The 22,133-nt window shown below is 41.6% G+C and overlaps 1 protein-coding gene across 1 annotated transcript in view; it reads left to right on the forward strand.

Annotated features, from left to right (window-relative positions):
- The window catches only part of LOC105539931 (ubiquitin carboxyl-terminal hydrolase 13-like), a 67,884-nt gene that overhangs the window by 34,479 nt on the left and 11,272 nt on the right, over positions 1-22,133 (forward strand). Inside the window, exons 3-6 of the mRNA XM_011980390.1 lie at positions 2,115-2,175; positions 12,887-13,008; positions 18,725-18,867; positions 20,569-20,753. Of these exons, the coding sequence (XP_011835780.1) occupies positions 2,115-2,175; positions 12,887-13,008; positions 18,725-18,867; positions 20,569-20,753 (511 nt within the window). The remainder of the gene's footprint in view (positions 1-2,114; positions 2,176-12,886; positions 13,009-18,724; positions 18,868-20,568; positions 20,754-22,133) is intronic.

Consider the following 22,133-nt stretch of genomic DNA (forward strand, 5'->3'; position numbering starts at 1 on the left):
CATCCATCCATTCATATATCCATCCATCCATCCATCCATCCATCCATCCATCCATCCATCCATCCATCCATATATCCATCCATCCATCCATCCATCTATCCATCCATCCATCCATCCATCCATCCAACAAATATTTACTCAGTAGCTGCTGTATGCCAGGATTGCTGCTGTTCTTACCAGCCCTGCCCACACCCTTATCCTCAGATGAACCGATCATTTCCTCCTTATGATATGATTGTGCCTTTTTTGAATCTTTCTTAGCACTCACCAGAATCTGTGGTATCATTTGTTTACATATATGCTCCCCTACTATGCTGGCTAGCTCCTTAAAAGATGGAACATGTCTTCATTCAGTTGGCAGTCCGAGCCCCAGCACAGAATCTGACACAGGGGCACAGTCATATTTGCTGATGGAGGAGTTTTATTTTCTTAAACCTTGTTGATTTTGGTTGTTGACTGATGCAGAGGTGATGGTCTTTAGAAGGAGGTTCTACTTTTTTGCAAGTCTAAGATGTGAATCTCACAGTCTGGGACAGGCTCATGTTCTAGCAAGTCTTCGTGCAACCCCTCCTTGTTATCCTTCTGCCATCATGCAGGAAAGGAGGGGGCTGTGAAACTAAAATAATTAAAAGGACACCATAAAATTCTGTAGAGAGATTTCAGGGGACCTCCAGGAGTGATAAAGGTGCTTTGCAATAGGTTTTATTTCATCCCTTTTTGAAGCAGGTAAGTGGAGAGGGGAAGAAAGAGGCTCTGAGATCACAGAGGAGTGATTCTAAGAGAGATGTGCTTTTGGCATCAGTATTTGGAGGGACAGGTTTTTGAGAAAGTGTTCTGTAATGCAGATTCCTAAGATGTGAACTGTAAACCTGTAGTAGAAACTGTAAAAACTTAATGTGAGAATCACAAGGATGAGTCAGCCTTCAAAGTCAACTATTAAAATGTGAGAAAGCAGCCTTAGGACTCATGAGAGGACAAACTGAGAAGCAGAAAATGTGCAGCAAGATCTCGACACCTGTGGCTGCTTGGAATCATGTGGCATTAAACCCACACATCGTGGTCTACTGGAAATGTGCTTTTTCCTAGTAACTGAAAAAACATACACTGTGGAAATATGGTTTTGGCATTATACTTGATTTGAGAGTGAAATATTTTGTGTGAGCATCAGATGAATGGCCTCTTTTGTATTACCACTTGATGGGCATTTTATTTCATTACTGCTGACACGATGCTGGGCCGGGTGTGGTGACTCACGCCTGTAATCCCAGCACTTTGGGAGGCTGAGGCGGGCGGATCACGAGGTCAGGGGTTCAAGACCACTCTGACCAACACAATGAAACCCTGTCTCTACTAAAATTACTAAAAATTAGCTGGATGTGGTGGCAGGCACTTGTAATCTCAGCTACTTGGGAGGCTGAGGCAGGAGAATCGCTTGAACCCGGGAGGCGAAGGTTGCTGTGACTGAGATTGTGCCAGTACACTCCGGCCTGGGCAACAATGTAAGACTCCATCTCAAAAAAACAAAACAAAACAAAACAAAACAAAACAAAAACAAAAGAAAATACACAATGCTTAGGATGACAAACGTAGCCACTTGCTGGTGCTCCAAAAATGTTTAGGGAGGTTAGATTGAGACTTCATGTGCCCAGACTATCAATGACTATTGATATTAATCCTTTTAACAATAGTTGTTAGGCATGCCCAGGGCCAAGCACTAGAGACCCACTGGGTAACCAGGAGAATAAGATCCTCACCTTCTGGAGCCCCATCATCTTTCCTGAGTTTTTCATCGTCAGGCCTGGACTCCTGCCCTCTTGGGAGCAGGTGCTGATTTGAAGTTTAAGTAGTGACTTCACCTTGATCCCTGGTTTCCATTTCTCTTTCCAGAAGTGCTTTCTTTATAACTTAATAAAAATAAGCAGGTGGATAGCATTGCCCTTCACCTACCTGCATTAACCTGGGTCAGTTCCCTGTTTATCCTGGAATTGCTAATCTAGATGGAATATTTCTTCTTGGCCTTCTATAAAAACTGGGAACCTCTGAGATGTGCTTTTCCCCCACAAAGATGTTTATTTTATAGGTTGCATTTTAATTATCTTTTGTTTTCTTTTCAGAAGGTAAGAGGGGCGTCTGGTGGAGCGTTACCGAAAAGGAGGAATTCCAAGATTTTTTTAGGTAAATAGTAGCATGCTCAGATTTTGTGTTTGTGTGCGTGTGTGTGTCATACTCATGTGCATCTTTGATTTGGAGTAATAGGTTGTTTATTGCTGTACAATTTAAGGATGAGAGGCACAAATTTAAAGGCCTGCCTCCACTCTGCATTTACCTACCAGCGAAGTGTGCTTTTAGCCCTCTTAGTCGGGTTTAGTGCTTTGAAGCAATTATACTTACAGTGACTACACAGTAATTATAATTCTGCTTCAGGTCTGTTTATTGCTTACTTTATTTTTAGTTTTTGAAACAGGGTCTGGCTCTCTTGCCCAGGCTGGAGTGCAGTGGCGCCATCTTGGCTCAATGCAACCTGCACCTCCTGGGCTCAAGCCCTTCTCCTAGCTCAGCCTCCCAAGTAGCTGAGACCACAGGCACACATCACCATGACTGGCTAATTTTTTGTGCTTTTTGTAGAGACGGAGTTTCACCATGTTGCCCTGGCTGGTCTTGAACTCCTGAGCTCAAGCGATCCAGCTGCCTTGGTTGGGATATCAGGCGTGAACCACTGCGCCCGGCCAATTTTTTGCTGACTTTAAATAGCTGGCTCTTGCAGTGGCTCACGCCTGTATTCCCAGCACTTTGGGAGGCTGAGGCTGGAGGATTGCTTGTACCCAGGAGTTTGAGATCAGCTTGGGTAACATAAAAAGGCCTTGTCCTTACCAAAAAATTAAAAAATTAGCGGGGTGTGGTGGTGTGTGTCTGTAGCCTCAGTGACTTGGGAGGCTGAGGCAGGAGGATCACTTAAGCCCAGACAGTTGAGGCTGTAGTGAGCTTGACACTGCACTCCAGCCTCAGTGACAGAGTGGGACCCTGTCAATTTTTTTCTTTTTCTTTTTAAAATTAGCCAAACTACAGACTTCATTCAGATTTCATAATTTTTCTCCCACTCATGTCCTTTCTTCGTTACAAGATACAATCCAGGGTTCCGCATTGTGTTTAGTTGTCATGATTGTTTAATCCTTTCCAGACTCTGATCGTTCTTCAGTTTTTCTTTGTCTTTAATAATTGTGAGACTTTTGAAGAGTGCTGGTCAGTTATTTTGTGGAATAGACCTCAGTTTGGTTTTATCTGATGTTTTCTCATGAAAAATGTGGTGTTATGCATTTTTGGAAAGAATCCTACAGAGGTAGCGTGCCCTTCTTAGTGCATGGTATTGGGGTATATGGTGTTGACATGTTGTCATACTGGTGATGTTGAACTTGATCATTGTTAAGGTAGTGTCTGCTGCCCTTCTTCACTGTAAAGTTATAGTGTAATTAAGAAATATTTTGAGAGTGATACTTTGAGACGGTGCTAAATATCTTGTTTCTCCTTAAAGTTTTGCTCACTAATTTTAGCATCAGTGGACCTTGCCTGCAATAATTATGACTCTAGTGTTTGACTAATGGTGATTTGAAAATTTCCCTTATTCAGAAGGGCCAGTTTTGTTTATGCAAATGACTACTGATTTCTATATCATATAATTATGGTTATATTAAGCTTCTGATATGGTTTTCTCAAGCGAAAAAGTGGTTTGATAATATTTGACCGAACAAGTTTATATGCCTAAATGTCTCAGATTATTGTTTGAAAGGATTTGCAAAATTGTTTCCATAGTATGATTTCATTTTTGTAAAAAAATTCTATACATACATACACATATGTATATACAGATATAGATATGTATATGTATATATGCATGCATGTATGAATGTATATCTGTGTGTGTGCACACACTTCTACACATATATACACATGTGTACATATATAACTGGAAGATCAGAAGAGTCTGGAAGAATACTCCAAACTGTTAATAGTAGCTCTTTCCCAGTAATAGGATGGAAGTGATTCCAATTTTCATCTTTTTGCTTCTCTGTATTTAAACTTTCTCTATAACAAAGATGCTATTGTGATGAAAACACACATTAATTATTTGAAAAGTAAAGCCATTGAAAACTGCTGTGGAGCTGAGTTTCTTTCCTGGTTTGATTCTCAGTTACTCTGTGTTGGATCCAAACTTGCTGTCTTCTCCTGCTTCTCAGCTCATGCTTTTCTGTACAAGGCTTATCTGCATTTGGTTCTTCTACCTTGGCCAGTCTTCTTTACTTCTCAACCTGCCTTTGGACCACAACCCAATTTAACCAACCAAACCCAAACCAGGCTAGCATGAACCCCAAAGCTGAAGTTATGAATATCTTCTGATGCTTTGGTTATTAGTCTTCCAGCACCTTTGCACTAATATAGATCATATGATTTTGTTTAGATCATATGATTTCATTTGAATTAAGTGACGTCAGCAGGTTCGGCTTGAAGGCAGAACTAACTAAACATTTTGACTTACCATTGTTAATTTTTATTATTTTCTTTGGTGGAATGAAGAAGTTATCTGACCTTGACCTTTAACTTTTGTGTCTTCTTTTCATAAGACCTGGAGTTTTGATTTTTTTTCTAGTGATTATTTTGGTTGTAGAGGATATTGTTATGAAACAGTTTTAGAAGTTAATTTGAAAGTTAGCACTGAGGTTTTGTGCTTCAAACTGTGTGGACCCCTTCCTTCCATTCTTCCGCAGGGGACTACCTACCATTTTGTTTCAGTGAGGCTTTTTCTACGGGTTATTCTCTGTGTTCAGGCAAGATTTCATATCTTAGAAAACCACAAGGTGCATCTAGAACTCACGGCCCCAAAAAATTGTTCTATGACTATATTAATTTAAAAAAGAATGCCATTAGCCCCAGATTCCATTTCTCCCTGCTGTTTTATATCCAGGTTCTTTACAAATTTACCTCCTTCATCCCAATAGGAGTTCTTTCTTTTTCTTTTCTTTTTTTTTTTGAGACAGGAACTCATTCTGTTGCCCAGGCTGGAGTGCAGTGCACAATCATATCTCACTGCAGCCTCAACCTGCCAGGCTCAAGTGGTCCTCATGCCTCAGCCTCCCAAGTAGCTGGGACTACAGGCATACACCACCACACATGTTTAATTAAAAAAAATTTTTTTTTAAAGTGATGGGGTCTCACTGTGTTGCCCAGGCTGGACTTGAACTTCTGTGCTCAAACAATCTTCCAACCTCAGTCTCCCGAAGTGCTGGGATTACATGTGTGAGCTGCTGTGCCTGGCCAGGAAGTTATTTTTTACAGGAATTCATTCTTTGCAAGTTCTGATTTAAAGCCCCCTCAACTGGTGCTTGTTGTCTCCTAGGAACAGGTACTTTTATCTTGACATATTGGTCCCAGCCCTCTGAGTTGATGTGACCTGTAAATTAATTTCAGTGATGGGCTGTGTATTAGGGTTACATCTGGTTTACATAACAGTAAATTTAAAACACTGGTAACTTTGTTTATTTATTTACTTATTTGAGCTGGAGTCTGGCTCTGTCACCCAGGCTGGAGTGCAGTGGCGCGATCTCAGCTCACTACAACCTCCGCCTCCTGAGTTCAAGCAATTCTCCTGCCTCAGCCTCCCAAGTAGCTGGGATTACAGGTGCCCACCACCATGCCCGGCTAATTTTTGTATTTTTTTTTTTTTTTAGTAGAGATGAGATTTCACCATGTTGGCCAGGCTGGTCTCGAACTCCTGATCTCAGGTGGTCCGCCCACCTTAGCCTGCCAAAGTGCTGGGATTACAGGCATGAGTCACCGCACCTGGCCTATTTATTTATTTTTGAGACAGGGTCTCACTGTGTCACTCAGGCTGGAATGCAGTGGCACAATCGTGGTCACTGCACACTCAGCCTCCTGCAGGGCTCAAGTGATCCTCCCACCTCAGCCTCCCAAGTAGCTGGAACCACAGGCATGCACCACCACACCTGACTAATTTTTGTATTTTTCTGTGGAGACAGGGTTCTGCCATGTTGCCCAGGCTGGTCTCAAACTGCTGGGCTCAAGTGATCTGCCTGCCTTGGCCTCCCAGAAGGCTGGGATTACCGGCCACTGAGCCCCAGCCGATTCTGGTACTTTAAGCAAGATAGATGCTTATTTTGCTGTCATGTAGAGGATGCTGGGAAACAGTAAGTGTGGTGATGTGATGGCCTCATGTTCACCAGGGAGCTAGGCTCTTACCATATTCCTGCTTAACCCTCCATCCTGGCCCATGATTTCCAACCTCATCATCACCTTACGGTCCATAACGGCTACTGGAACTCCAACCATCACATCCTGATTCTGGAAAGCATGAAAGAGGAAAGGGGAGGCTGGGCGCGATGGCTCAGGCATATAATCCCAGCACTTTGGGAGGCCGAGGCGGGTGGATCACCTGAGGTCAGGAGTTTGGCAGCTTGGCCAACGTGGTGAAACCCTGTCTCTACTAAAAATATAAAAAATTAGCCGGGCATGGTGGCACATGACTGTAACCCCAGCTACTTGTGAGGCTGAGGCAGGAGAATTGCTTGAACCTGGGAGGCGGAGCTGAGATCGCACCATTGCACTCCAGCCTGGGCAACAAGAGTGAAACTCCATCTCAAAAAAAAAAAAAAGGGAAAAAGAAAGAGAAGAGGAGAAAGAGGAAGGACAAAATAGTCTAATCTCCCAGCAGAATCACCTTGCTTTTGTCAGCCTTCTCACAGAGCCCCCAATCAGTTTACACCTCTCTGTCAGAACTTGGTCACGTGGTCACATCTAGCTCCACAGGAGACTGGAAAATAAAGCCCACCAACTGGCTTCACTGAGTAAAGTTTGGGGTCTCTTATTAGGAAGAAGAGGACAGTGGGTATTGGGAGGCAGCTTGTAGCCTCTGCCACAGACTCTTTCCCTCAAAGGGACGCTGGGATTGTTTCCTCATGGAGAGGAAGATAACTCAGAGCTCTCTTGCAGTTTCTTTGTGATTTTTTGGTTAGGAAGTACTATTTCACTGGTACTGAAATGAAATTACGATGCTTCTTCTTCTGCTTCATGAAACAGATGTAGGTGGCCAGTGCTTTATCTTGGATGAAGGTGTTTTCTTCCCATTCATTTGATGACTTTGTGAATAATTCTTTTTCCATTGGCTCAACAGTGACACTGAAACCATTGAATCATTTGGTTACAACTTGCAATTGATTTTACAAGGGAAGCTGAGGCCACTGACTGGTGCCAAATGGCTTCCCGGTGTCCTGAGCACCACCCTGCCCCTCAGTGCTCAAATCACTCTTCCTCCACATTACTTTGATGTTCATTCAAGTGAAATGACCTCAGTACTAGCTTTTGCTGCTATCTTTTTTTAAACCAGCAACGACAATTGTTGGTAAATAAAAAATCATTTAAATTCCATCCTTTTAAAACATCTAGGATTACCTCATGGGTAAAGCTTAAAATTGAGAAGTTATAAAGGGCTCTTCATTGAAAATTAAGTTTTTTTCCCCTCCCTTCCCTGTATCCTAGCCACTTGGTTACTGCCTCCAGAGACAAATTTTCTGTTTGTACATCTTTGTATATATTGTGTATCCTCTCAGCAATTTTCTATACATAAATAATGCTTTTAGATTTCTTTTGCCGGTGGTCCCTAGCGAGCCATTAACTCTTTGGCTCCCAAATTGTGTTCTGAGGCAACCTGGAGTGCTGCAGTGAGCTCACCAGGGCACTGGGGGATATTTTAAGTCTCTGAGGGAACATAGTGGCGCTCAAACATTGCATGAACTAAACACAGTATAGTTTTACTATTAGGTTACCCTATATTCCTTCCGATAACTTCATATCTTTGTAAAGCTGGGATTTTTTAGTGGTTTCTGTGGTAAAAGTCAAGCACCACGTGAAAATCAATGTGAAATGGGAAATAAGGGTGGCAGGGGCTGATCCGATTCAGGGACATTGTGCATTGCCCAACAGCGGCACACATCCCATTAGTGAAGGACTGGGGCTATTTCAGAGTGAAGTATTTTTTCTTTCAACTTATATATATATATATTTTGCAAATGGTTAATTAGTTGCTAGAACATAAATACCAAGTTTTTTTGATCTAACTACTAAATAAACAGAACCATAAGGCATTTCTTTTCTTTTTTTGAGATGGAGTCTTGCTCTTGTTGCCCAGGCTGGAGTGAAATGGCATGACCTCGGCTCACTGCAACCTCTGCCTCCTGGGTAAAAGCGATTCTCCTCCCTCAGCCTCCCGAGTAGCTGGGATTATGGGCGCCCGCCACCACACCTGGCTAATTTTTTTGGATTTTTAGTAGAGACGGGGTTTTGCCATGTTGGCCAGGCTGGTCTCAAACTCCTGACCTTGTGATCCACCCACCTTGGCCTCCTAAAGTGCTGGGATTATGGGCGTGAGCCACTGTACCTGGCCAGGCATTTCTTTTGGCTTAAGGTTGCTGTGAAAAAATTGCTGGGATGCTTAGGGGTGCTGTGAACCGGGAGAGTTCAGCTAGAAAGGGACACTATTAGATTGTGTTGTAGAAAGATAACTTGGAAAAATATGAAAGTTGATGAGTTTGGGGTATAAGCTGATATGAAAGAGAGAGTAGAGAAGCGAGGAGGTAAGGGAGTTCTGGATCCTTCAAGAAATACCCTAAGGCTCACAATGTGATTCTGGCCTAATTCCATATATATATATATATATATATATATATATTTATTTCCGATAAAGCTACAAATATGCATAGATATGTAAGTAACTGGTAATGCATTTAATTTAAAAAATACCATATGTTTGATACATCATAAAAAACAGTGTTAAATATTTACATCTTTATGGAGTCTGCCCCAGTTTTCACAAATAGCAGTAAAGGAGTTCAGTTCTCTGTGTCTGAAGAGTGGAACTTCTGAGGAGCCACCACTTCACCTCAGAGAATTCCACTTTTTTTGGCTTAGACCAGGTGTTTAAAGTTGCTGAGGAATAGATTGAAAACAGAAAATTTGTGCAAAGTTTCACTAATGGGCCTGTTCAGAAAGTTCACCTGCGCCTCTGATAACCAGAAGGTTCTAATAAATTACATTTTGCAATTTTTTTCTGAAGTGGGTAAAATAATATGTTCTGTACTCAAGAGGCTTTTCCCCTGTACCTTCTTTTGAAGGTAAATAGTTGGTTAGATTTTGCAGCCCTTGGACAGATCGCTTGCCTCCAACAATTAAAGTTAATATGGTCAGCCTGAGAGAACTCTGACCTGGGAATCAGAGCCCTAGCTCTGTGTAGGGACCCATTCATTCTCTCACTGTTCTCCTTCATAGCTTAGGCATCTTGGGGAAATGGGTAGTCCCAGCCACTTCTCCCAGGGATCTGGGAGGATCATCAGACAAGAGTTTGTATTTATTTATTTATTCTTAAACTTAGAGAAATCTCTCTTGGGTATTGCCACTTAATAGCCACAATAGAAAGTAGCAGCTGGGGAGAAGTTGGGGGTCCCTAGAGTATGGTTACTCTGTAGCTTCTTCAACTAAATATTTTTGGGGTGATGAGACATGATTTAGAGACGTGGAAATTTTAGGTTATATTTAGGGCTGTGGGATCATATGTGTTCAGGAGGAACCTTAGATTTGTCCCCTAAAATCAGAATGTAGGTTACCTCTGATGGACTTTTCCCTAATTTGGATTAAGTTTTTTGGGAAAGATCATGCCCCTCTTCCATTCCATTGAATTAAAAATAAAAGTAAACTTAAAACAAATGTAAAGAAGCACAACAAAGTTCTGCCTTTCTGCATGACAGCAGTCTCGCTTCCTCTTAAACACGTGAGTTGCCAATTAAAATACAACGCAACTCTTTTGATATTCTTGTTTTGCATGTTGATGTTGTTGACTTCCTGAAGGCCCCATTCACAGACATTTACAGAGTGTGTGGTGTGTGCCGGGCACAGTACAGGGGCTAGGAACATGGGAGTTAAGACTCATTTCCTGCTCTCTGAGTTTACAGTCTAGAAGAATTTGAAGGTGATAACTTCTGAATACTCAGATTTCACAGAAGATCCCCACATGGTACCATGGTCTTGCAGCCAAAGGGAAGGGAAGGCACTTTTGGTTGTGTTAATTGCCAGGAAGAGGGAGAAGGTGATGATGATGATGGTGATGGTGGCTATTGTTTGCAGAGTCCCCTAGTACCTACCAGATCCTACACTAGGGTGCCTTAAAACTTTATCTTGTTTAATCCACTTAACGGTCTTGTGGGGTAGATAATATCTATGGCTTACTCACAAGAAAAAAGAACTTAGAAATAAATTTTCTAGGGTTACATAACTAGCAAATGTCAGAGTGGGATTTTTTTTTTTTTTTTTGTATTTTATTTATGCCAGGTAAGATTTGAATTAGCTTTAAATGAGCATGTTTTCTGTGGAAAAGAGATAATATCTTGTATGAGCTGAATCTGCATACAAAAACACAAGATTTATGCTTTGGTTACTTAAAATTGTTAAATATAAATATTATAATAAAGAAAAATTTAAGAATAAAGTTCACTCATTCATGATTTCCATTTGTTTAGTTTTCTTTCTCATTTTTGTCTATAAGCATAATATAAAGTCTTTACAGTGAAGATGAATTTTGTGTTTTTAGCATTAACATAGCATAAACATTTCTGTTCCTAAATAGTCTAAATAACTATGATTTAAATAATATTCTATTGGGTTGAATACTATTTTTTTTTTTTTTTTTTTTTTCTGAGATGGAGCCTTGCTCTGTTGCTCAGGCTGGAGTGCAGTGGTGTGATCTCGGCTTACTGCAACCTCTGCCTCTTGGGTTTAAGCAATTCTCTGCCTCAGCCTCCTAAGTAGCTGGGATTACAGGTGCATGCCACTATGCCTAGCTAATTTCTGTATTTTTAGTAGAGACAGGGTTTCACCATCTTGGCCAGGCTGGTCTTGAACTCCTGACCTCGTGCTCCACCTGCCTCAGCCTCCCAAAGTGCTGGGATTATAGATGTGAGCCACCATGCCTGGCCAGGTTGAATACCATTTTTTAAATTAAACATTTGGATTCCAACTTAAAAAAATTATAAATATTGAAGCATTCACATTTTTATAACATATAGAATCTTTCTTTGAATTATATGCTTTACATTAATGCCTTTACTTATTAAACTTCTTTAAAATTACATTTTGTCAAATGAACCTCACTTCTATGGCTATCTAGTAATGTTGTTTGGTTTGGTTCTTTATTTTGGTATTTCTGACTCTTATAATTTAAAATCTTTTATTAAAACATTTAGACCAGGTGTGGTGATTCATGCCTTTAATCCCAGCATTCTGAGATGCTGAGGTGGGAAGATCGCTTGAGGCAAGGTATTTGAGACCAGCCTGAGCCACATAGTGAGACCCTGTTTTTACAAAAGATAAAAAAATTAGCCAGGCCTGGCAGTCCTAGCTTCTCAGGAGGGTGAGGTAGGAGGATAGCTAGAGCTTGGGAGTTTGATGTTGTAGTGAGCTATGATCACACCACTGCACTCAAGTCTGGGCAACAGAGTGAGACCCTGCCTCAAAAGAAAAAAAAAAAAATAAAGCTTAGACTGCATTTTGGCTGTATCTTGTTTATTTATTTATTTATCACTACAAACTGCCCTACCTTTGGGAATTTACACTTGATCTTAGCCAAAAGGCTGAGAAGCGATCGCTTTGGGAATTTAAGAGCAGAACTGTACACAAATATATACTAGGTTTTACAAGGTAATAACAGAATCTAGACCCTTTGTTTCTCAGGTGGCTGCTTCATTAAGTAAAATAACTTTCTTCTGTCTAGAGAGCCCACGTTTCTGTGTGTGTTCTTGTGCCTATTTGTGTGTAGGTTTGTGTGCATGTGAGTGGAATATAACTCGCTAGCTCTTTGTCACCATAGTTCCAAGCCTAAATATACAAACATGATCTGGGATGCTGGCATCCCTGTGAAAGTGATGCTGAAATGTCCATATAAATATTGTGACAAGACATTTCCTTGAACCTTCGTTTAACCTTTACCAGAGATGAACCACGCAAAGAAGGGACGACTTGGTAGATAACAGGCTAGAGGAGCTCATCTTCCTTAGTGAGAATTCTCCACAGCCGAGGACAATATGGCTACTCACATTATAGGGCTTCCCCCTCAGGTCTACTATGCAGTAACTCAACACTTTAAGAGAGGGAGAGGGAGAGAGCAAGAGGGAGATTTTGTTTTTAAATAATAGCTAACATTTATTGATTACCTATTATATGCCAAGCCTCTTGTTCTCTTTATCTCCTGTATAAACTGTGTGAGATACATACTATTATCTTCATGCTACAAATGAGAAAACTAAGGCTTAGAGAGTTTATGACTTGCCCAAAGTAACATGAAGTTTTGGAGCTAGTCTTGAACCTAAGTTTATCAACTCTAAAACCATACTTTCATATTATGATGTTGCAAAAAACCCCTAAGAAACCAAACCACCATTCCAGCCTATTGTTATGAAATCAGGAACCAGGTACCTGACACATCGTAATTACCAGTCCTTTCCTTTTTAAGAGTTTCTAAGAAATTTTCTTTCTGAGAAATTCTGTCTGAGAATTGAGTGTCTTGCACATTTGTCTAATTTAACTGTAAAGCTTTATGAAATGGCTCAGTCTTCTTCATACATCAGTCACTGATATATAAGTATTCATAACTTGATGGAAAGGCCTGCTATTGGTGGTTTAGGACAGATGGACGGTCCTGTCAGAGGAGAAAATTGTAAATGTCACACCCTTGGTATTTCATCGCCTTGGATTTCTGGCTTTCCCAGTGAGTGCTGCCATAGTGTGGGATGTTATTTTCCTCACTTCTTGTTCTTTGTTTTTGTTTTCTCCTCAGATCTAGATACTGATGACGATTTAAATAGCGACGATTATGAATATGAAGATGAAGCCAAACTTGTTATATTCCCAGATCACTATGAAATAGCACTACCAAATATTGAGGAGTTACCAGCCCTGGTCAGTGAGTGTGCACGGCTGCTAGCTAGATGCGCGTGACTCTGTGTCAGGTGTGTGTGCGTGTGTGGTGTGTGTGTGCGGGGGTGGGGTGGGGTGGGAAAAGCGGGTTGAATGAAAGAAGAGGATGAGAATGAGCATGAATATGCACATACCTCTTCTCTTCTGTGACAGGGGTCTTGCAGGCTTACATTTCAGTAGTGCTGGGCCTTTTGCTGTCTCTTACTTCAAGTGCTGGTAGGACTTTGTTGCTCATTAGGCTGGTCTCTTCCAGGTTGGGCTGGCTTCTTGCCTCCTAAATCACAGTCTGTTCCTTAGATTTTCAAACTCTGCACCCCAGATCTACAGGGACTGCTGGAGAAGGACTTTTCTGATCAGAAGGGTGACAGTCTTTTTATCATGTTTATTATGTTGGCCTTCCATGTAACATTTTGTTTGGAAAAAAATAGAAGTGTTCCACTGCTGAAACAATAGCGATGCAGTTACAAAAAGAAGCAGGCATTTACAAACTACAGGTCTTGGGAGCTCTGGGATTAAGTGAACCTTCTTTTCAGTTTTACTCCCTATGTGAACCAAGACTACTTTCTAGGTTTTAGATATTTTGAACTGTGAGCTTCCCCTTTCCTCTTCCCTTCTCTTTTCTTCCTTTTCCTTTCTTTCTAATCCAGTTTTGTGGACGGACCTTAATTTTCTTGAATGACTTGAAGCTGGAGCTGCTGGTGGTGATATAGGGAATCCAGGTTTTGTTTTCCTTTCATTCTCGCATGCTGGAAGTGGGCACAGAGTTCCCGTGGGGACCCTAACTGTTTTTCCTACTCTTTGCTCATTTCCTGTATTGCCTGTACCACTTCGTCCTCTTTCCCCCCCCTTTTTTTTTCTTTTTTCTTTTTTGAGACGGAGTCTCTCTCTGTCGCCTAGGCTGGAGTGCAGTGGCGCTATCTGGGCTCACCGCAAGCTCCGCCTCCTGGGTTCACGCCATTCTCCTGCCTCAGCCTCCCGAGTAGCTGGGACTACGGGCGCCCTCACGCCCGGCTAATTTTTTGTATTTTTAGTAGAGACGGGGTTTCACCGTGTTCGCCAGGATGGGCTCGATCTCCTGACCTCGTGATCCGCCCGTCTCGGCCTCCCAAAGTGCTGGGATTATAGGCGTGAGCCACCGCGTCCGGCCTGGTCTCCCATTTCGTTTCCTCTTTCCGCTCTATGCACGCCTTGACTTCCCAGAGCCTGGCCACAGATCGCAGTGGGGTCAGGGAGGGTTGAGTTTAGACATGCCTGTTCATTTTTTCCCTCCTGAAACCATGCCAGAACCAAAGCCAGCTCTTAAGGTCCCAGAGTCTTCTGGACGTTGCATGACTCTCTCTGTGGCCATCTGCTCACTTGTCCCTGCCAAGAGGGGGCATTTGTGCTTGGGGTTTCCATGTCACTAGGGACTAGGTTTCCACCTTTCATTCTCTTTTGCTCCAATCTACTTTATATCTAAGACCATAGAAATGAGAATTTTGTGTATATTTAATATTGTGCCTCTTCTTTTAGTGCTAAGTGCACAGTGTTCAGTAGGGCACACGGAATTAAATTACCTTTGCTTTCTCCAATTCCATGTTGACTCATGTGGCTGTTTCCAAGGATAAAATATATTAGTGGACAAAATGGCCTTACCTCATCCCGTTACCTGAAATTGTATACTAATGCTTATATTTCTGTAATACTGAGAGTTCTTACTGTCTTGTTTAATATAACTCTTATTTCTGCTGTCAGAAGAGAAGAAACATTGTGAATAAATGTTATGATAAATTATTTTGCTTTCAGTCCCTCATGAATAAGTCTTTATGTTAAAAAAAAATTAATAAAAAAGCCTTTTCAAATTATACTTGGAGTGTAATTTGAAGTGTGAATACTCTTATTTAAAATAAGACAAGTGCCATAGAAATCTGAATCCAACAAGATATAATTTTTAATATAGAGTCTTTTAGTATTAAGAAATACATTATGAATGAAAAAAGAAGACAGAATTATTTGGAAGATGAGGGTGGGGAGATTAAAGGAAAAGCCTGGACTTATCTGATGGTAACTGATAGGATTTATCTCCATAGAAGATGCCAGTTACTATATTTTCTTTTCATGCTTTTGCTATATTTTTGGTGTTTGACAATTCTCTTTTTAAACTGTTAAATAACAAAAATCATTGAGCTCAAAACGTCGAACCAGGTGATTCTTCCTTCACCTTTTGAGTGTCTTAGCACAGAAGAATTTCAGTTTCAGAGAGTGACTCTGTAGGTTCTACCAGAAAGTTAAAGCACCTCTGGGTGATGCTGGGTTCACAGAGACATAGCACTGTGAGCTCAGCAGGGGTCTTAGAGCTTGAAATCCAATGCCTTCATTTTTGACAGCAGGAATTGGAGCAGTGGTGTGCTTGTAAATGTTTAACAACAGGCTCCCTAGGGAAAAAAAAGCCCTGTTTTGTAGTGTCTGCTGATTCCGTGGTGTAAATACTCCCACCATGACTGATTTCAGGCTGTCAATGTGACATCACTGAATGGGGTGTTGGAAAGAGTGGTAGTAGCAGACCATGATACAGAATTTCCAGCATTCCACTGATGTGAATGTAAATAAAACCTCAAGGGCACATAGATAATAATGAGATACAGTAAAACAATTAGGAAGTGAAGAATTTTTGATTATATGTCACCTTTTGAAAACATTTTATTTAGTTGTAAGTTTATATGATTTAATGTTTTATAATGGCTGTGTTTAGCAACCATCTTGCTGAATTTTGTAAAATTTAAAGCTGGACTCTTATGAGCCAGTTTGAGACAGTTCCAGTGCAGAACTGAACTGGAAGCTTACGACGGCTTGGGATGGAGCCAGGACTAGTACCAAGGTCTTTTCGCATCACTTCAGATAACATATCCAGGGAAAAATAGTTCACAGTGTGATTACAGGATGATGGATCCTGACCTTCAGCTGTCACCCATAAAAAGGGCCTTTAGGTGATTTTGGATGATATTCTGAAAACCCTGGATCAGTGTTTTATAGGCCCAGAAGTCTAAGGACATTTTGTTGGTTGTCACCCAGAAAGATATTCAAGGATAAAGGAGAAGATTCTATTTGAGTTTTGTTCAGAGTCATAGTGCACTGCAAACCAGAACGGTTATAAAAGATCTAGTAGGGGTGGAGACAGTCCTAAGGAGGACACAGACTTGATTTGGGTAGTTGATGAAACAAACAAGGAGGTTATAATAGGTCAGACTCAAAAGATTAGGAGGCTACACAACAGCCTCCTTACTGTGGTCTTTCTTCCACACCTGCCCTCTTCCCTGCACAGCATCCAGTGTGATCCTATCCTTCTCCAGCTTAAAACTCTCAACACTACTGACCAGTGACACTGGGCTACTCACAGTTAGGAACAAGGAAGAAGTCCTGGCCAGAAGTGCTAAGGTGGCATGTCCCAAGCCCATAAAGCCTGGAGGGGGCTTGTGGTGAACCCAGCTCTATTTTCTATGGGCATTTCTGGAAGGTGATAGGGGATGAGTTTTCAAAATGGAAAAAAACAAACTAATTATACAACAGCATTTGTAATGGGAGACAAATGGAAGGATCTCTTTTGAAAGGCTTAACTATATTTATTAAGTCCTGATCTCTAATGGATCATAAGCTTGTTGAGGCCGGGGACCTCCTCCTGTCATCAATCAGCAGTGGTCAGTATAAGAGTTTTAAGCTGGAGAAGGATAGGATATAATTTTCACAGCAGATCACTCTGGCTGCTGTGCAAAGAAGAGGGGCAGGGCTAGAGGGAAGACCATGGTAAGGAGGCTGTTGTGTAGCTATGGGGGAACCATGATGGTGGCTAGGACCAGGAGGGATGGAGTTGGAGTGGACACGAGGCCGATTCCTACATCACAGGGCTGCTAGGAATTGCCTGTGGGCTACGTGGGGGTGAAATGGCAGCTGAGGGAACTTACTCCATTGTTTCTTGTTCCTTCCTTGGTTCTAGGGTCAGAAGCCAGGACCCAGACACATGGGAAACTGTGACTCAGGGGAAAACGATCAGCTCATTATGCAGGATATTAGTGATGTAGATTACAAATTTTGCTGTTTATTTATTTTTTACAATTTAGTGGCATTTATTATATTAGAGTTGGGCATCCATCACCACTGTCTAATTTTAGAAGATTTCTCTTGCCCCACTAAAAAACCCATACCCCTTAGCCATCATCCTCCAACCCTTCCTCCATGCTGAGCCTGTGGCACTCACTAATCTACTTTCTATCTCTATAGATTTGTCTACTGTGGACATTTCACATAAATGGAGTCATGTAATATGTTGCTATTTGTGACTGGCTTTTTCACTTAGAATATATTTTCAAAGTTTATTTATATTGTAGCATGTATCAATATTTCATTCCTTTTTATTGGCAAATAAATTTCCATTGTATGTAATACAACATTTTATTTTACATTCTATTTGTTATATCCATAGGCATTTGGGTTGTTCCCATTATTTTTATTTTTTATTAAAAAAATTTTTTTTGAGACAGGGTTTCTGTCCTGTTGCCCAGGTTGTGTGCAATGGTTCGTTCTCAGCTCACTACAGCCTCCGTCTCCCAGGCTCAAGCAATCCTCCTGCCTCAGCCTCCTGAGTAGCTGGGACTACAGGAGCATGCCACCACGCCTGGCTAATTTTTGTATTTTTGGTAGAGATAGGGTTTCACTATGTTAGCCAGGCTGGTCTCGAACTCCTGACCTCAAGTTATCTGCTGGTCTCAGCCTCCCAAAGTGCTGGGATTACAGGTGTGAGCCACTGTGCCCAGCCCCATTTTTTTGACTAATAGAAATAATGCTGTTATGAACAATTGTGTATACGTTTTTGTGTGGACACATATTTTCATTTCTCTTGGGTATATACCTATGGTAGAATGGCTGGGTCATACGATAACTGTGTTTAACCATTTGATGAATTACTGAACTGTTTTCCGAAGCGGCTGTACCAGTTTACTTTGCAACCAGAATATAAGTTCTTAAAAGACAGTTAGAAACAGCTTATAGCATTAAGCCAATAGCACATTGGGTCATAGGCATATGGCCAGAATTAATCGGGTAGGGAGAGGGCAGAGTCTGTTTTCCTCCTCCCCTGTGGTCAGTTGGTGCTGAGCAGGACATCACAGATTTGCTCATGATGTGGACTAATCTGGCACAGAGACACCCAGGCATGTCCCTGTCCAGGGTCACATTTGCACCAGATTAAGAAATGGAGCCATGCTGCTTACATTCCATTCAAGTGCCCTTGACCACATGCCATTGTGTGATGAGTTGAGGATATTGGATATCTGAGTGTACATTTGTTATGAGGAAAACACACCACTTGGGTAAATCCTGGGCATTCCTGTATCTAATTTCACCCTTGCAAATTGTTCACCTCCTACTTTTCACCCTGCTTGCTAAGTGGTAGGAATTGTTAAATCTGACCTCTAAGCTTGGGCTTAGAAAATGAATTTAGTTTCTTGCTATCTGTGCCATTGTCAATACTACAAACACTAGGCCAGGGACAAAACCTAGCTCGATCCAGGGGAAGTGCAGGAAGACAGGATCTCTCTCTTGTGACACTTGTGCTGTTTGCATTTCTTCAGTTTTAAAAATCACATTGCAGTGAATTTGCTATTCACTAGCAAGTTGTTATTTTCTCAAACTGTTTTTATATATTACATCTGGGTTTGTCTTATAGGTAACAATTGCTTGTGATGCAGTTCTCAGCTCAAAATCTCCATACAGAAAGCAAGACCCAGACACGTGGGAAAATGAATTGCCAGTATCTAAATATGCCAACAACCTCACCCAACTGGACAATGGCGTCAGGATTCCTCCAAGGTGAGAGTCAAATAGCAGAATGGAACTTTACTCCCTAAAACTGGCCAAAGGAATATTTGTTTTCTACCTCTTTTTTGAATTGGCAGTTATATTTTTTCTTACCAGATGCCTTTTATTAAAAGTAAATATAAAACTTTTCTCTAAAATTGTCTGTAACTTTGTAGTAGATGCTGAATATGCCCAGTCCATACCCCTAAGCCCTTCCCTGCCCTGAAGCTGCCAGTTGCAAGCACTTGCAACCCTTTGCTTGCTTGAGAGCTTTTTCTGCTTGCTGAAGTCAGTTAGGCCGGTGCATGGGACAGTCAGAAACACCAGAGTGAAGCTCCCTCCCTCGTCCCGGAGCAGCCCTAAACCAGCGACTGTGGCATGGGTGGATTCATACCCCAGTTTTCTGCCCCTCCAGGTGGGATATCTGTCTCTTGCAGTTCCCCACGTGGCCTGAGCCCCAGTCACCCACAGTATACATTTGCTCACTGACCTATCCTGTAGCAGCTTCCTACCCTTGCTTGTCTCTCTTCCCCACTTCCCTGGGATCACCTCCCAGAGAAGCCATTTACCTTCACTTTTTTGTCTCAGAGTCTTGTTTTAGGGCAATCCAACTTACAAGTCTTTGGTTTTAACATTTTGGCTGGAATACTCTTTGGGCTCCATTCGTATCTCCTCTTATTAGGTGCCGGTGTGTTTAGAGAGACAGGTATTGGTGGATAGGCAGATTGATTAGGAAGGAATGTGTCTGATTTGGTTGAATCCTGACAATTGCACGGCATTCGCCTTCTGTGTGGTCTTTGGAAACGAGAGTTACTTCTGGATCTCCGTTTCTCCGTTTGTAAAAATAGAGATGGTAATACTGATGCTGAAAGGTGTTTGTTAGAATTAAATGATGAGACTTCTGTAAGGTACTTGGCATATAGTTGACATTTAGCTTTTAGTCGAGTTGGTCTCCTTTCCAATTAATTTAGATTTGCATTGTAGTCGGATTTGTATAAACTAGCTTTACTGTATGTGATTAATGCTTTAGAACTTTAGACATTTATACACACAGGATCCTTAATATTTTAAACTTGTTCAAGCTCCACGGTCCCTCATGGAGGAATTTTAAGGAAATGAGCTCCGCTCCTAGCCCGAAGTTTTGTGTCAGTTTTCAAAAGTAAAAAAGGCCACTCGGAGATGCTGGGAGGGGCTAATCCACATCTGGGAGGCAGGCAGGGTGCTGAGTGATCCTGCTACTCTGGGAGAGGAACAATAATTTTTTTTTTTTTTTGAGACAGAGTCTTGGTCTGTCACCCAGGATGGAGTGCACTGGCGCAATCCTGGCCCACTGCAACCTCCGCCTCTCAGGTTCAAGCAGTTCTCCTTACCTCAGCCTCCTGAGTAGCTGGAATTACAGGTGCCCACTACCATACCTGGCTAATTTTTATATTTTTAACAGAGGTGGAGTTTCGCCATGTTATCTAGGCTGGTCTCGAACTCCTGACCTCAGGTGATCCGCCTGCCTCGGCCTCCCAAAGTGCTGAGATTACAGGTGTGAACCACCACGCCTGTCCAACAATGTCTTGAGGGGAGAAAATGGGGAAGCACCAGTCTCTGTTACTTCACTGAGCCTTTGTTGTGACCTGCCTACCTGAAACCATCTGTTTTCTTAGATGTTAATTTTTAAAATTATGCTCTGGCTGTTCTGACTACTCTCCAATGGCTTTCTAGTGGTTGGAAGTGTGCCAGATGCGACCTGCGAGAAAACCTCTGGTTGAATCTGACTGACGGCTCTGTCCTATGTGGAAAGTGGTTCTTTGACAGCTCTGGGGGCAATGGGCATGCGCTGGAGCATTACAGAGACATGGGCTACCCACTAGCCGTGAAACTGGGAACCATCACTCCTGACGGGGCAGGTGAGTGCACCTTTACAGACTTTGGGAACATGCAGTGGCTTCCTCTTAGATTTAACCAATCCCTGAATCCAGGTGGTTGGAAGGTGTAGGCTCTGGATGCAGACAGCCCAGGTTTGAATCCTAATTCTGCCTCTTATTAGTTTTGAAGTCTTGGGCAAGTTTTCTAATCCCCCTAAGCTTTAGAGTGCTCATTTTGAGGATAATGATAATGGTACCTCTTTCCTATGTTTGTTAGTGTGCATAAAGCATTTAGCTCAGTGCATGCCGTAAGGTCCTAATACAAATTGCTGCTGTTGTTATTTTCCTTCTGTGTATCTCTCGGCTAAGAGGACAGAGCGGGAAACAGGATTTGTGAAGTGAGTGTGAATAATCAAGTCTACTGTTAGAACAGCAGGAGGAAGCCCTGGAATCCATTACAGGGATTAAGTATCATTTTAGAAACAAATGGATTAATTATGGAGAATATGAGTTTCAAAGGATACCGTGTGTTAAAAGAGTCCCTGAAATCACCTGGCAGTGATGGTGTTCACGTTCTCCAGGGGATTAGAATTGTTTCCTTCTTGCACTGTCAGCTTCAGAGTTGGTTCTGTTTCTTTTTGTCCTCACATGGTGTGCTTTGAAACATTAGCTTTTGGCCATGTTTGTACAGTTAATACCTTCTACCATTTTGCGAGGGAAAAAGACAATAATATCAGGATCAGTAATGAGAAACTTAAATATTGAGCAGTGGCTATAAAAACCCATCATCTGATCATCATTGGAAACATTTATTAAGCACACATCTGAACTGATACCCAACTGGTCTTCTCCATTTTCCCAGGCTTTATTTAGTCTCTGTTTCTTCTTTGCTGGAAGGTAAGATGTTTTTAGGAGAACTATAAAAACGCATCTTTTCTCTTTTCTCTTTTTTCTGTTATTTTTCAATGATGGAATTAGCCCGCCTCAGAGTTAATTGCCCAAGATCTTTTCGCTAAATAAGGGGACACTTTTCACCAATCATTGTTTTTTCATTGAACCGGTATAGTTTTTCATTTGATATATAATTGGGGACTGGCAGTTAGGTCATGTCAGGATTCTTTGATTTCACATTTTAGAGAATTTTCCTGATTTCAAGTTTTGTGGAATTATTTTAACTCATTAGAGACAAGTAGCTGAGAAACCCTAGATACTGGTACCAAAGATTTTCCCCCAAAGTGAATAAAGATACACACAACCCAGGTCTTATCCTAAATCTTTGGGATTGAAAGAGGAAATTCAGGACCTGCGTTTGGATTGAGGGTTACAGCGTGGTGTTTACAGGTGATTGTTATTCAATGAGTGGGTGTTGAATGACTTTTCTCTATGCCCTTCTCCTTATCCTTTTAGGGGATTGTAGAAAGA

Source organism: Mandrillus leucophaeus, unplaced genomic scaffold, assembly GCF_000951045.1.
Source record: "Mandrillus leucophaeus isolate KB7577 unplaced genomic scaffold, Mleu.le_1.0 Scaffold211, whole genome shotgun sequence".
NCBI classification, from domain to species: Eukaryota; Metazoa; Chordata; class Mammalia; order Primates; family Cercopithecidae; genus Mandrillus; species Mandrillus leucophaeus.